This window comes from Zophobas morio, unplaced genomic scaffold, assembly GCF_036711695.1.
Source record: "Zophobas morio isolate AGI-343-1 ecotype UQ-CSIRO unplaced genomic scaffold, CSIRO_AGI_Zmor_V1 ptg000009l, whole genome shotgun sequence".
NCBI classification, from domain to species: domain Eukaryota; kingdom Metazoa; phylum Arthropoda; class Insecta; order Coleoptera; family Tenebrionidae; genus Zophobas; species Zophobas morio.
In genome coordinates this window covers 4,238,312-4,254,637 of record NW_026972114.1, presented here as the reverse complement: position 1 = coordinate 4,254,637, position 16,326 = coordinate 4,238,312, and the positions used below count along the sequence as shown (strand labels likewise).

The following is a 16,326-nucleotide window of genomic DNA, read 5'->3' as shown; positions in this document are numbered from 1 at the left end:
TGAAAACAAGATTTCAAAAGTTTCGGTTTTTCAGTTCCTGATTAAATCAATAAAATAAATTCACGCTTCATTCAAGATTAATACGGGCAAAATCAGTTTTATCTTAACAAGTACTAAGCCCGCCCATCCGCCCTCTATTTTCTCAGAGGATATATCATTTGCCGAAATAAGTCTTATCTTAGCAAGTACTAGCCCCGCTCATCCCCCATTTACTTTCTTAGAGGATATGTCTGCCAAAATCAGTCTTATCTTACCAAGTACTAGCCCCGCCCACCCACCCTCTATTTTGTCAGAGGATATGTTATTTGCCAAAATAAGACTTATGTTTGCAAGTACTAGCTCCGCCTACTCGCTCTTTGTTTTCTCAGAGGGTAGTACTTGCTAAGATAAACCTTATTTTGCCAAATGACATATCCCTTGAGAAAATAAGGGCGGGTGGGCGGGGCCAGTACTTGCTGCGATAAGACTGATTTTGGCAAGTGGCATACCCTCTGAGAAAATAGAGGGTGGATGGGCGGGGATAATACTTGCAAAGGTAAAATGTATTTTGGTAACTCTGAGAAAACAAGTGGCGGGTGGGCGGGGTTAGCACTTGCTAAGATAAGACTGATTTTGCCTCTATTAACCTTGTTAAAACTTGCTAAATTTAAAAGGTTTTAAATTGCAAATTTCCATAGTAACGAGTTACATTTTTAAATCTGATTGGAGATTTATTTTTTAACAACTCAGTACATTAATTTTTCTGAGACACCCTGTATAAGTAAATTTAAAAAATATTAATGCCGTGATAAATCACAACTACAGACTCATCATATTTTGCACATATAAGATCGGATGTATTCAGCAATATTTTGAGGTGACGTCATCAATTTTTTAGGGGGATGAGCAAATATATTTTGATCAAAAATTTACAATGCTTATGATAACTTTAAAACATCTCCAGGACTTCAAAGCATTCGGTTTATCATAAATCACAAGTATAGACTGATCATGTTTTGCACATTTTAGATAGGATTTATCCGGCAATTTTGAGATGACGTCATCAATTTTTTGGAGGGGATAATATGCTTACCATAAATTTAAAACATCCGCAAAATTTCAAGTCATTAAGTTTGGCAGATTCAAAATTAAATAGCAAAATATTGTTTTATAATTTTGATTTTTATACCATCTAAATGATATTCCTAATATAAATACAAAATTTGACAACAACCATCCCAGTACTTTCGGAGATTATCTGTCTAATAAAAATCAGGACGGCAGACAGACAGACAGACGGAGAGATAGATAGACGGGGAGACAGACAGACGGAAACTGGAGATATATTTCTTTGTACTGTGGGGGTCATGAAACATCGAGAAAACCTAAAACTAGAGAGTCGACCGATGAACTTGATTACAATACTTCCTTCGCTTACGCTCGGGAAGTAAAAAAAGCTTCAAAAGTTGGAAAACGATTTTGTTATAATTTCGATACATGAGTTAAAACCAACCATTGGGATTTACAATTGATATTTTATTTTAAACAACTACAAATCAACTTTGTATTGATTTTTTAAAGACTAATATTACAAGTTGTACAATAGTACAATTTGATTCAAATTTTCAAGACAGGGATAATTGCAATTTAAATCGCAAAAGGTGAACATTTTTGACAAGTTCTAAAGTATCAGTGCTGGTTTGGAAAAAATCAAAATACCCAAACAGATCCTAAGAAAACTAAATTATTTTTCCAAAATAAATACCATGTTCCGGAGTAATATATTGTTCACATTTTAAATGCCAACTACCTGTCATACAAATTTCTATTGATCGTAGGCTAATTGTCGAAGTTCATCACGAACAAGATTAATTTTAATCCGAATCAAAAAACCAAACAAACTTGTGGGTGATACCGAAACTGGTAACCTCTATTTTTTCAATAAATTACGATGTTGGTGGATCTTTCAAGCATGAATAAAGATAAACTGAATCGAAAACACAAATTTATAAGCAAAAAATTCTCTTTATTTATGTATTATGTCAAGAGTTTTGTTTAAATGCAAAAAAATTAGTCCTTTTGGAATACATGAGGTTATTATTTCCACATGTGAAATCAGATGGTTAATCTCATAGAATACGCAAAAGAAAAACTAATCCTACATTATCCTAAATGCTGTAAAATATGCAAAGAGATAAATTTTATCAGTACACTGTGTTTCAACAAAAAACCCAAACTTGAACGAACTTCTAAAAATAGAAGATTGGAATATACTTTGTGGCATGACATTCTCTAATTTGAGAAAGAATATAGTACTTTTTGCCTGCGGGGTCGCCCACCTGAAACACTATTCAAGGCAACAGTTCTGAACGTTGAGATTTTTATTAAATGTCACTCATTTTCATCCTCTCGGGGAAAGAATTAAAAACAAGTCAAAAATATTAGTTAGTAACTTGTAAAATATAAAAGTTTTGCATGTTTCTAGATCCAAGAATTTTAAGCTCCATGTTAAGCTGGTGTTTAGAAGATCACAAGGTGGATAAAATGACACTAAAAGTTTTATTATTTTAAGAGAACAAAGAATTTGACGGTCCATTATCTTGTAATGAAAAATTAGTACCCACTTAATAAAAAAAATCCACTGATGGTATGCAATGTTAGCTACTCCAGAAAAGTAATAGCTACACTTAATACCCCTGAAATCCATTTTAAATTATGTTTGGATTGCGAACGACGTAATTTGCTTTTTCTTTTGTTTGCGGTGTTACAATCTTTAAACGATCCAGAAAACTGTTGCCTTCAGTTGAGCACAAATTAAATTGCTTCAACAGGAATCTGTTTTAGCGATAGGTCAGACAACATGTAGTTCATTCGATATTAATGTTTGGAAACCAAGATGAAACCACAACCTCCTTTAGACAAGGACAGAAGTATTCAATTTTATTTCATTTCTGTTCAAACGTCACGGTGTTATCACGTTATTCCAGGAAAAATTGAAAAAAAAATCTTTATCCAGATCTTTATCACTAAGGTTATCACTCGAGTCCGTTATCGAAGGAAAAATGCTTTGAATAGTTTATATAATAACGTGCGATCAATTCAAGTAGAAATCTCTCTCCACATAACACTGTTGAAAACTTTCAAACCAGATGAAAAATAGTTGAAAGGTGTAAAAGACATCAACGTGCAACAAAAAATTCGGACTGAAAGAGTAGTTGTATGAATTTCAACTAAATGAACAATGAATTCTGTATAAACAACATATTTCGATTAATTTTAGCACCTATTTAATCTGTTTAGTTATCTAAACCACTCAAATAAAAGTCCTCCAATCGCCAATTAATTAGTTCGCAATTTTTATTTCTCGATAACATCAAATACGTGTCGGTATCTCTAAAGAAAAAGAGCACATCAATGTTTTACGACACCCCTTACCGTTACAAAGAAGCTTCTAGTATTACATGTCCAAAATAAACATCGAATAACAAAGACGGAAGACCTGTAATTGGCTTTCATTTTAACGGAACATCTGTAAATCGACCCACTATCAGTCAAAGGCTTTCATTCTACTCGAACGATACATGTATTCAGTCGGCTGCTTAATGGAACAAAATTAGATCCTCGACTCGTCACTAACGTTCACATATTCTCGATGAAAATAAGACAAATATTCCAGCATTTTTCGTTTAAACACCTACCGCTAAAATATTCAAATTACATCAACTCAAAAAAGCCGCCCTCAACAAAACTCAATTTTAATACGAACCGAGCGAAATACACCTGATATCCGAAACAAGATAACATATTTTTAATGTAATTTGATGTTGTCATATCATCGTTACGCAACGTCATAACTGATAAAACGAAACTTGTATTTGCTCGAGCTTCGAGAACTAAGCGCCATTTAATAAATGGAAAACGGATCTAAATGAATCATTAAATCTGTATCCAAAGCACTACAGGTGGGTAAATGTATTCGGAAATCGTTCCATTAATAATCAATTTCGAGAACTGGATAAGTCAATGATAAGGGCGGTATTTGTATTGTAATACATTGTGCTGATAAAATAGTAGCATGAAATCATTACTGCTTATTCAACACCCGACTAAATAAATACCGGATCACTTAAATTGGTATTAAAGGGTCGGATCGAAACCGTTTATTTACTTTCGTTTACGCAAGCGAAAATGAGTAAGGATAAGATCTATGTATTATACATATACTGGTAGCATGCTCAACTATCTTGTATTAAAATATTGAACCCAGTTCGCCATTTTATAAATATCCTTCCTTTATTCGCATCTAAATATCCGTAAAAGGTGGCCATTTAAAAAGAAGTCCTACTTTTTCTTACTTAAATTACACACTTTATTACCATTTTCATACAACTTTTTTTGAGTTTATATATTAAAAAAAATATATGTAAAAAAATGTTAAGATCATACTCTGTGCTTTTAAATTTTTTAATCACCTAAGTGTAGACGCCATTACTTTATCACAACCCTGAATTGAGATGTTTTCACCTGCGTTTTCATTTTTTTTCCAGGAAAACTTGTTCGCTTTATGTGTGGAGTTCGGATTACTTTGCAAAACAAGTAAAACTTACTCTTCTAAAGAAAAGTGAACAAATTCCCTGAACTTAATCACAAAGTAAAAAACTTTTCGCATCTCAAAATTGTTCCAGCTTCGTCGAGAGGACCGACATAATTTCTGATGCTATTTGTGTTTAGTGATTTGACCCTCAGCAGAGGATCATAATAGCAATTAGAAAAATCTATAAAAATAATAAAGTTCTATTTACCACCAACATACAACTTTTATGACCATTAATAAGTGGCAGTAAACACGAGTGAATTATTTACTGTTCATTACTTCGTTTGATCATCAAATATTAAGACAATTAATTTGAGCTGTATATCAGTGTAACCGCTGGCAGCTGTAATTTGTCGCAACAAATAACACAAAAACATAATTGCGGATTTTTAAATGCAAAATATTTCCAACATGTTGCGTCGTTAAAATTCTTATTCCGTACTTTCGCCGAACAATAAATACGATATTCTTGGTTACTTTCATGCTTTCGTGTTGAGAAAAGTCTGCATAAATAACGACCTTTTGTGCGCCTCTAGGAGAACATATTTAATTTCAGCATGCACCATGGGAATTAAAATTTTGGGGTAATGTTACGTCAAAAAAATTACATTGGGAGATAATTAATAACCCTGTTTCTTGGCGAAGCTCTTCCGAAAATCGATACCTCATATAACTGCCATTGAACCATTTTCCCTTATTAGTTGATGTCTCAATATGCAACAGAAAAAACTTATTGAATGACAAGCTGACCAGAATAGTCAACATGTTGTGACCGTTATCGCCCCCGCGCGGTCGTCCCAATTTTATATTTTTAAACACAACGCTTCCATTCTTTGGAAAAGCTAAAAGTGTTTAATTTCCAAAATACCGAACTGTCATATAACACAAAAATTGTTGTTTAACTTTATGTTTATTATACACGTACAGATTCGTTTTAAAACCGTCTATCATTATCCATTTCAACCCAAATTTACTTAAAATTTCAATGTGACGTCATGAAGTTTTTGAAAGGGATGAATCTTTGATTAGCGATTGCGTGTGCACAATTTCATAATAGTCCAAGATCCCAGGGCCTCCTCACCTTACTTATTTTCTCAAAAATAAAATGTATAAGGTCAAGTAGTATTGGTATATACCTGCTAGCTTGGGAGGTACCAGGTGTTAAAGGTAGGTAAAAACTTCAGTGCTGATTTTTACGGTTGTTTTAGAACATAGATTTATAAAATTTATATCACTAATACTTAGTCTAATAGGTCTTCAGTAATAATTAAGTAAAATTTTCACCCTTAATTATAACGATAATTATATAACAATTAAATATGAATTCATTTGAACTCATCATGAAAATTTTGAACAAACCGTTGTTGAGTTATGAAAAATATTTTTTATTGGATGTACTCGAGAGATTTATGGTTTAGACAGTAATTTAATTACTTTAATAAAATAGTAGTTTATTTGCATGCTACGATAAGAAAAAAAAAACAATAAATTTATTAATACCAAATTTCAAAATAATTCATTTAAATATTAATCATTATTATTCATCATGTCATTTTTTTTCAATCTTCATTGTCATCATCATTGAAGTTTGATGACTCATCATCAATCCAATATTGGTATTACGAAAAAATGGCCAAATATAATCCCCGCCCACCCACCCCTTCTGAAGAATGTTTTATTCATCGTGAGCTGAAGGGTGGAATTTAGTTGCAAAATCCTCATTTCTCTACAAGAAATTACCATATGAAAACCATCACAATTGAGATGGGGGCGGCTGGGTGGGACTTAATCCTTGTTTTTTTTTTTAATATATAGAGTTTTCTTTCAACAACAGGATAGTTAACCATGTTTTCCTTCTTGGAAAAAGAAGACTTGGTATATAAGAAAAAATGGACCAAGTGCAAGCCCCGCCCACCCACCCCTTCTCAATTGTGATGAATGCTTTATGCATCGTTAGCTGAAGGGCGGAGTTTAATTGCAAAATCCTCATTTCTCTGCAAGGAATTACCATATGAAATTCATCACAATTGAGATTGGGGTGGGTGGGTGGGGCTTAATCTTCGTTGTTTTTTTAAATTTAAATTTGAAACCGAATCCTTCGAAAACTTTGGTCCGAGACCATCATCGTAGTATTTACTAAGATAAGTCTGACTTTTTCAAATAATATAACCTATAAGAAAACGGAGGGCGCGTGGGCGAGACTGGTATTTACTAAGATAAGACTGATTTCGGCCAATGATACACGTTTCTATTTTTTTAGAATGTATCATCTGCCAAAATGAATCTTATCTTAGCAAGTAATAGGCCCGCCCACCCGCCCTCTATTTTCTTAGAGGCTGTTTCAATTGCCGAAATCAGTCGTATCTTAGCAAGCACTAATCCTGCCCACCTCTCTTTTATTTTCTTGAGGGTGGGTAGGCGGAGCTAGTATTTACTAAGACAAGACTGAATTTTTCAAATGCTAGTACTTCCTAAGATACGCCTGACTATGGTTGATGACATACCCTCTCAGAGAATAAAGGGTGGGTGGGCGGGACAAGTACTTAGTAGGTGGGGCTAGTGCTCACTAAATTTTAGGCAAATGGCAAAAGGTGTATCTTCTATTTTCTTAGCCAAAATCAGTCTTGCCTTAGCAAGTAGTAGCCCCGCCCACCCACCCGTTATTTTCTTAGAAGGTATGTCATCTGCCAAAATCACTCTTATCTTAGCAGGTACTAGCCCCGCCCACCCACCCTCTCTTTCCTTAGAGGGTATATCTTTCTATATCCCAAAACTTTTAGCTAACTTCGAAAAAATTTAATTTTTCGATACCTCCATGTACGGAATTTTTCGTTCCCTTCGAGCACCTTCGATAGCTACTTAAAAAAAATCTTATGTTGATTTCGACCACCAGAAGTTGTTCGTCGTTACTTTTTATCCCTAAATTCCTGGAATTATGTCAGAATCCCCAAAATAACATTTGACAGTTTTTAGAATATCGTAAAAGGTTGAATTGGGAACAGTATATTTCAAAAATTCTGATCCGGAATCATCAACACCCTAACGATATTTTTTTGAGTACCTATCGTACGAAATTTTTTACCATTTCCCGAATACTTTATAAACTTACCAAACAAGTTTTTTGCTAATATTTGTTACGGTAATATGATCTTGGCACATAACATACTCTGGAACAAAAGACAGGGTGGGTGAGCGGGGCTAGTACTTACTAAGATAAGACTGATTTTGGCAAATCTTATCTTAGCAAGTACTAGTCCGGTCCACCCGCCCTCTATTTTCTTAGAGGGTGTTTGATTTGCCAAAATCAGTCGTATCTTAGCAAGCACTAACCCTGCCCACCCGTTCTTTATTTTCTTGAGGGCGGGTGGGCGGAGCAAATATTTACTAATACAAGACTTATTTTATCACATGAAATAGGCTATAATAAAATAAAGGACGGGTGGGCGGAGCTAGTACTTATTAAGGTAGTACTGATTTTGGCGAATAACATACCCTCGAAGACAAGAGAGGGTGTATCTTCTATTTTCTTAGAAGGTATCATTCGTCAAAATCAGTCTTGTCTTAGCAAGAAGTAGCCCCGCCCACCCTAGCGTTAGAGGGTATATCATTTGCCAAAATCACTCTTAGCAGTTTTAGTTTTAGTTCGTGGAGATTTTCTATATATCAAAACTTAGTGCATTTTTAGGCAACTTCACTAAAATCTTAATTTTCCTGTACCTCTCGTACGAAATTTTTGATTTTGCTCGAACACTTTGAAAAATTACGAAGACTTTTTTTTGTTGATTTCGACCTCCAGAAATTGTTTTCGGTGTCGTTTCTTCCGAAATTCGTGGAATATTCCTAGAGTCGTCAAAATAAAAAATGGCCAACCTTGGAATCTTGTAAAAATTTTAATTCAAAATAATATTCTTCTATTTCCCAGAATTTTCAGTGAATTTTCAAACAACTTCACCAGTATATTAATTTTTCGATACCTCCATGTATGGAATTCTTTACTTTGTTCGAGAACCTTTCATACAAATAATAAGTAGAGTTTTCTTTCAACAACAGAATAGTTAACCATGTTTTCAGTTTCTTTTTAGGAAAAGAAGACTTGGTATATTAAGAAAAAATGGACAAAATACAAGCACCACCCACCCACCCCTTCTCAATTGTGATGAATGTTTTATTCATCGTGAGATGAAGGGAGGAATTTATTTGCAAAATCCTCATTTGTCTACAAGAAATTACCATATGAAATTCATTACATTTGAGATTGGGGTGGGTGGGTGGGGCTTAATCTTTGTTTTTTTTTAATATATAGAGTTTTCTTTTAAGAACAGGATAGTTAACCATGTTTTCAGTTTCTTGTTGGGAAAAGAAAACTTCGTATATTAAGAAAAAATGAAGGATCCGTTCGTAGTGATGACCGAATTTGCTCATCCCTACTTTGAGGGAAAGTAAAGGAAAAAATCCTCACAAATATCTCTCTCCCGCTCAATGGCTCAAGCGGACGAATAATGACCTTGCGCATGCGCTCATACACAAAGCGACTCTTTGTGGGTCTGGGGGAATGTTTGGCCCCTTCGATTGTTCTTGCTGCTTACAAAAATTACTGAAATAGTTCCGTGAGTATCATATATAAAAATGAAGACTGAGATTATTAGTGAAGTTACATTTTTTTTGGGAACTTTAAGCGTCTGGTAAAAGTCTGGCAGTATTAATTATTAATTTTTAACAAATATTTTCTAAAACAACCGTAAAAATCAGCACTAAAACTTTGAGAAATGTAAGTACTGTTTCTACCTACCTTTAGCACCTGGTACCTGTAAATTGGTGGTCGGCCCAAGCTAGCAGGTATGCATACACTTAAGGTACTTTATCCTATATATTTAATTTGTGAGAAAATAAGTAACGTCTGGAGGCCCTGGGATCTTGCTCTATAATCACAATTTTCTTATTTTCATTTTTATATGGCCTGGTAACCACCAAGGCAACAAAAGTGTTTGTTTCAATGTGGCGTTTTAACAATTTTTTAGCGATTCGTTATGTCAATTGTCAATCTGAAATAGTATATTAAAGAACTAGTTTCATAAGGCAAATAATGAGCCACAAACCTAAGTTTATAGAACGAGCGGCGAAGCCGCGAGTTATATAAAGGGTGAGTGCCACAATGGCCTTATGAACGAGTTATTTATACTATTTTTTCTACCGCGCACGGTTTTTCGCAAAATTTAATTCAAATTTCCATTTTTTTAAATCTGGGGTATTTTGTCGTGGTTGGTGATGGGTTGGTCTAACCACGAAATATTTGAGGTTCGAATTTTCACAACAACTGTAATTCGAATCAATTCGAGTTTTTGTAAGTTAAAATTGGTTAAAATGTCTTGTGAAGAAGTTAGTGAAGTCCTTACGCCTCCGGAAATATGGGAAATTTTAATTTGACATTTGCCACTGACATTCACCTGACATTTCTCGTCATGGCTACCAATCTTACCGTTCTAAATTACCCCAGATCTATTAAAGAACGCCTTTCCGCTTTTAACGAACTGCTGTGACGTTATTTGCGTGGTTTAAAAACTCTATTAGAAAACCAAAAAAATAATCTAATTCTAAAATGAAAAACAAACGCGTATTATTTATAAAACCCAAACTAGTCCTAACCTAACTAAAAATCTCACTGAAATGAAGCTACAGACATTTTGAGCACACCTTCTGGTACGATATCTTAGAGCTCTTATGGGATTATCAACATATTTTCAACTGACTTGAAATTTAGGACCACTTTGTTAAAATGGGTTCATAAACACTTGAAAACTTAACGGGCCTCTCTTAATCCAAGGCTGGTATATGCCACACTTCGTTTTCACATTGTAATCAGCTTATAAATTTAAAATTACTTAGTGTCATTAAGAAGGTTGCTTAAACAAAAATATATAGACTGTACATTATAAAAAAAGCAGTATGGCAACTGAAGGGTCATTTTTACTACTTAAATAATAGATGAAAAAAAAATCTAAATCAAAACGTACAAGCGTACGTGACGCATGTTTTCTTTTAATAGCTGAAAAAACTACTTAACTTGAGAAGGTATTTATACCTAATGGGATAATGATGATGGCTATTAGGTAGAAGAACATTTAGAACTATCTAAATTCCTTCTTATAAAATAAAACATACATTCTATCCATACAGCGAAACTGGAGACAGTAGTGAATTCTTACTCACTAGATAGAAAGCGCTGGCCGTACAGGTTTCTGTAAAAAGGTCCACTTACCGGTAATATTGTTATTGGCGTTCGCTTGTGCGAAATGAGGATTTTGGAGGAGTTGCTGCTGCAGCAGGGCCGGGTTTATGGGCATGTGCGGCATCTGTGGTAGTGTTGGATACGCGGGCGGTGGTCCTTGGGGCATCTGTTTCTCCGAAACTTGCTGAAACCCGCTCGGAGGGAATGGCGACGGTACGGTTTCACCTGTAACAGCGTCTCTTAGTACAGAGTTCAACCCGCGAGTCCGCGACTCGCGCCGGCAGAGAGCGCCACGCGCCGCCGATAAAACAGCGAACTCACCTGGCTCGGATATGGGTGGAGATAAAGGGCTATCTGGCAAAAGGATGCCTTTCTGGACCAGTTCATCCCTGTTGGCTCGGACTGATATTTTTCTTTCTAACGCTATTACGAAACGACCATCAGAGAAATGAAATCAAAGAGTCGATGAAATTACTCACTCCGGGAAACGGCTTCGAGTTTATCCGATTTCTTTTTTCTTTTCCATTTCCAGGGCCTCAGTAGCTTGCCTATCGAAAACTTGCTTTTCCTTTCCAGCGGCGGCGTCCTCGTCCCGCTGCCCAAACTGTTCGTTCTGAACGCAGAACCGTTCTGCTTTTTGGCTGAAACAGGAAACGCATTATTAGTATAACTATTATGTGTAAGGTGCGGCTATACTTTTGGTGACATCCACGACGGACACATAAACGCGGACGGTATAAACTTGACGCGAAATTTTTAGGCTTACAGCGGCGCGTCTGAAGAGCTTTTGTGTTATTTTGAGCGTCTCGACGCCGGGTCTGGGTGATGACTCATGCTTTCAACTTTTTCTTTCATTACGCGACCTCATTAAGTACTGGATCAGTGGAATTTACGATAAGCAGACGTTTATTTACAGCGGCGGTTAATTGATTTAATCACAGAGGTCAATTGAAATAAACCGGCCGTTTCCTTTTCACCCAGCGATGGATGGAGGAGACCTCTGCGAGTGATTTAATTGGAATTTGTAATCCCTCTGTCAGGTGGTGACTATTGGGCGACGTCGTCTAGGCAACAGCTCTTGCTTCGCCTTGTTGGCAATTATCCGACTAGACGCCGTCGTTTCAGACTTAGGAATTTTTCATTGACCAGTTAGCATTCTATTAGGTTCGGGTCAACGGAAGCGGATACAAGAGAGAAAAAGTTTCCAAAGCGGAGTGAACAAATTTCAATACGGAGTGATGGAGGCTTATCGATTAGGTAATTACTAGAATCAATCATTATGAAGCTCAGCTATATTAACCCGGCTTAATTATAGCAATTGCTTTATAAATTAGTAACGCGTTATTATATGGATCGACACAAGAATAAAAATTGTTTTATTCGGTAACTGAAAAAGCTTGTTTTGGATAAAACAATACCCGTTTGTTTTTATTCTCGATATTTCAATTGTCAGTCAAATCCGGCAATTTACATTTACCAATTCCATGGTACTGCTTCACCAATAATTGAAACAGAAATCATCTACTAAACGCCGATAATTTTCTATTTGCTTATAACGTCCTTTCACAATTCAACCTTACAATTTTTTCGTCAGTTGCACGGGTAATGCTTTAACATTATTCTAATGTATAGACTTGCATAACTCAATGTTCATGTGCGTGTTAGTAGTACAAAGTGGCTAATTTGCAATGGCAGAAATATGTACCTACTGCAATTGAGTTAGATTATCGGAAGTCAAACTAATTGAAATACGATGATTAACTGACGTAAAAAACTTGTGACCAAAATCACCGTAACTTTCTATTATGTACGCAGAAGCTATGAACTAACAATAAAAATCACATCTTCCTTTTAGATAAAGGGTCAGGTACAAAAAAAGGGAAAATACCGTTTACTTCTGGAAAATTGGGGTATTTTCTCCTTGTTCCGAAAGTTAGAAACACGGGGACGCAAATTTCAATTATTATTTTATCATTATTAAATAGAATTCCAGAAAATAAAGAACCCAAAATTAAGATTTTTATTCATGAACTTGGCGTGAAAAAAGAAGTATAAACTGCTGCTCGAAAATTTTTGGGTCTTGTTACACAGAAAATATTTCTATGACTGCGGAATTTGACTATTCTGCGTATAACTGAACTTTGAATTTCAGTGATTAATAAATTCCTTATTCCGTTTCAATCGCAATTGCCTTAACTATTTAAGTTTATTAGAACGATAGCCAACTTTCCGGTACTTGTGCAACCAGATCCGTCAGAACTATTATTTTCGTTTTTATATTTTTCTTTCCTACAACTTGTTTTTTTTTTGGTTTACGCAAATTTCTTCAATAAATCAAATAGACTAGGAGCACTGGTTGGGAATACGCATGTCATGTTTAAAGTCCGTTGCTATGATTCCTTTTACAAGTACATATTTACAAACGTATTTCTGACGCATCTACAAATGAAGTCGACAAAAATTATGCATTTTTGACGTATGAAAACCAGTTAAGCAACCTATTTTTAAAACAGTCGGTGGAAACAGTTCTTTTCGTTTTGTGACATAGTGATTAATCTCGGGGTTTTCTCAGAAAAATTCATTCTGTTATGAACATGGGCCAATTTCAAGTTGAAGTTGCGATATCGCAAGTGCCGTTGCAATGGAAAATGCAATCATTCGCTCACAACATTTCACCTAAGATATAAGCAATCCGAAAGATACAAAAAATCAACTAATAACAAAAAAAATCTGCAATATAAAACTAAACATAACGTAATTGTATCCTCACAGTACTCTTTGGCAACAATTTTGTTTGAAGCTTGTTCAAGGCCCAAAGTAATAAATCTCTAGGTATATGATTGGCAGAAATGTATCAACCACGTCCTAGTAATTTTTTTAAACCATATACACAAATTAATAAAAAAATGAATTAAGCCTTTGAGAGAGGGTTTTCTGTGTTTTGCCATTGTCTTAGTAGATACTCAGATCTCTGGTGTACAAGAACATTACTGCATTTTGCTCAGGCGCGGATCCAGGGGGGGGGGGGGGCAATGGGTGCAACCCCGACACACGACCGAGGTACTTTATTTTGACCAATTTCAAAATTTTTAAATCATATTTCATTTTGTAAATACAGTACAACCTCTATAATCCGAACTCACGATTGTCTCAACATCTAGTAATCCGAACAGAGGCTATTTGAAGTCGATGCCTCTTTAATCCGAACAAAAACTCTGCAATCCGAACTGAACTTGAAAACATGCATCTACTTCCAAAAATGACGCAAGATCTTTCTGCTTATGTTGTATGGAATATTTTGAAATTTTTAAAAATTGCGATATTTCAAAGCACTAAATGAATTAACTAATTCTGGAGAAACGGATGAAGTTATCGGAGACCCGAAATCTACACGAGAAAGTATTTGTTTAAATTTCGAAAATCGTCGAAAATGGGTCGAAATTTGCATGGGAAAAATTTCATTTTTGAAAAATTTTCCTAAAAATTCTGAAAAAATTCAGGGATATATATCCCGACGTGCTGATTCCAAAAATATACCATGTTTATGGTAACGGAGCAATATTTTCGGAAAATGAAGCCAGAAGTGACTTCTGAGGTCCAAAATCTACAAGAAAATATATTTAGTTAAATTTCGAAAATCGTCGAGAATGGGTCGAAATTTGCATAATGGAGGTAATACGAATACATAATGGAAAATTTCATTTTTGAAAAATTCATCTAAAAATTCTGAAAAATTTCAGGGTATAAATCCCGGGGTGTTTATTCCAAAAAGATAGCATGTTTATGGTCACGGAGTAATATTTTTTTACAATGTATCTATTATCCATTGTTGCTTAAGAATTCTTTAATTTTTGTTTAATAAAATTTAGGTTTATTTCTTGAAGTTTGTTTTCAGTTGTGTATGAAGTTGTTATTCAATTCCCTTTCAGATTTTTGCGAAAATTGCTGATCCGAACAAATCGTTAATCCGTTTTTCCCAATTAGAAATTAGGACTATAGAGGTTCTACTGTACACTATACGTGTAATGAAAAGAACCAAATGTCACCCATGTGATGTGAAAAAGAGTATACTAGCTAAAATTTTATATTTTTTTTTGTTTAGAACGAATTTCTGGTAGATAGGTAAAATCACACAAAAATTGCCCCCCCCCTGAACGAAATCTTGTATCCGCGCCTGATTTTGCTTCGAAATAATCTACCATCGAATGGTACCATCGCCGGCAAAAAATCTAAAATCATAAAATTTTAGTTGAGTTTGGTTTCGAATTTATTTATTTCAAATGGTAATTTCTCGTGGAAAAATAGGATTTTACAATTAAGCTCCGCCCCTCGCCTTATGACGAATAAAAAAAAATCATCAGAATTGAGATAGAGTGGCTGGGTGGGGCTTATATTTTGCCTTTTTTTTTTCTTAATATACATAGCCATCTTTTCAAAACAAGAAATCTAAAATAGGTTCAAAATGGTAAATTTGTATAGGAAAACATCGATTTTGCCATTACGCCCCGCCCCTCGATTTGAAAACGAATGAAAAATTCATCACGATTGAGGAGACGAATGCAAGGGCCTTTTCTTTTGGTTTTCTTTTTTAGTTAATACATTTAGTTGTCTTTGTATAGCTCGATTAGTTAAGAATATATGTATTTCACATGGTAATTTCTTGTAGAAAAATAAGGATTTTATAATTAAGCTCCGCCCCTCGGCTTACGACGGATAAAAAAAATTATCAGATTTGAAATAGGGCGGGTGGGCCGGGCTTATATTTTGCCTTTTTTTTTCTTAATATACGTAGCCATCTTTTCACAACAAGAAACTTAAAGCAAGTTTAAAATGGTAAATTTGTATATAGGAAAATATCGATTTTGTCATTACGCTAGTCCCCTCGATCTGACAACGAATGAAAAATTCATCACGATTGAGATCGAGACGAATGGGTGGGGCTTTTCTTTTGGTTTTCTTTTTTTTATTAATACATTTAGTTTTCTTTGTATAACACGATTACTTAACACAAGGTAATTTCTCGTAGAAAAATAAGGATTTTATAATTAAGTTCCGCCCCTCGGCTTCCGACGGATAAAAAAAATCATCAGAATTGAGACAGGGCGGGTGGGCGGGGCTTATATTTTGCCTTTTTTTTCTTAATATACGTAGCCATCTTTTCACAAAAAGAAACTTAAAGCATGTTTAAAATGGTAAATCTGTATATAGGAGAATATCGATTTTGTCATTACGCTCCGCCCCTCGATGTCAAAACGAATGAAAAATTAATCACGATTGAAATCGCGACAAATGGGTGGGGCTTTTCTTTTGATTTTCTTTTTTAATTAATATATTTAGTTTAGTTAAGAACATATTTCCCATGGTAATTTTCGAAGAAAAATAACGATTTTATAATTAAGGGCCGCTCCTCGGCCTACGACGGGTAAAAAAAATCATCGGAATTGAGACAGGGCGGGTGGGCGGGGCTTATATTTTGCCTTTTTTTTTTTTCTTAATATACATAGCCATCTTTTCACACAAAGAAACT

The 16,326-nt window shown here is 34.9% G+C and overlaps 1 protein-coding gene across 9 annotated transcripts in view; it reads right to left on the bottom strand.

Moving 5' to 3' along the window:
• The window catches only part of LOC135125757 (phosphatase and actin regulator 1), a 216,940-nt gene that overhangs the window by 54,562 nt on the left and 146,052 nt on the right, over nucleotides 1–16,326 (bottom strand). For all 9 annotated transcript variants that reach the window (XM_064051424.1, XM_064051420.1, XM_064051426.1 and 6 more), the window contains 3 exons: nucleotides 11,279–11,440; nucleotides 11,121–11,222; nucleotides 10,830–11,024 (listed from right to left, as the gene is read on the bottom strand). In XM_064051424.1, the coding sequence (XP_063907494.1) occupies nucleotides 10,830–11,024; nucleotides 11,121–11,222; nucleotides 11,279–11,440 (459 nt within the window). The remainder of the gene's footprint in view (nucleotides 1–10,829; nucleotides 11,025–11,120; nucleotides 11,223–11,278; nucleotides 11,441–16,326) is intronic.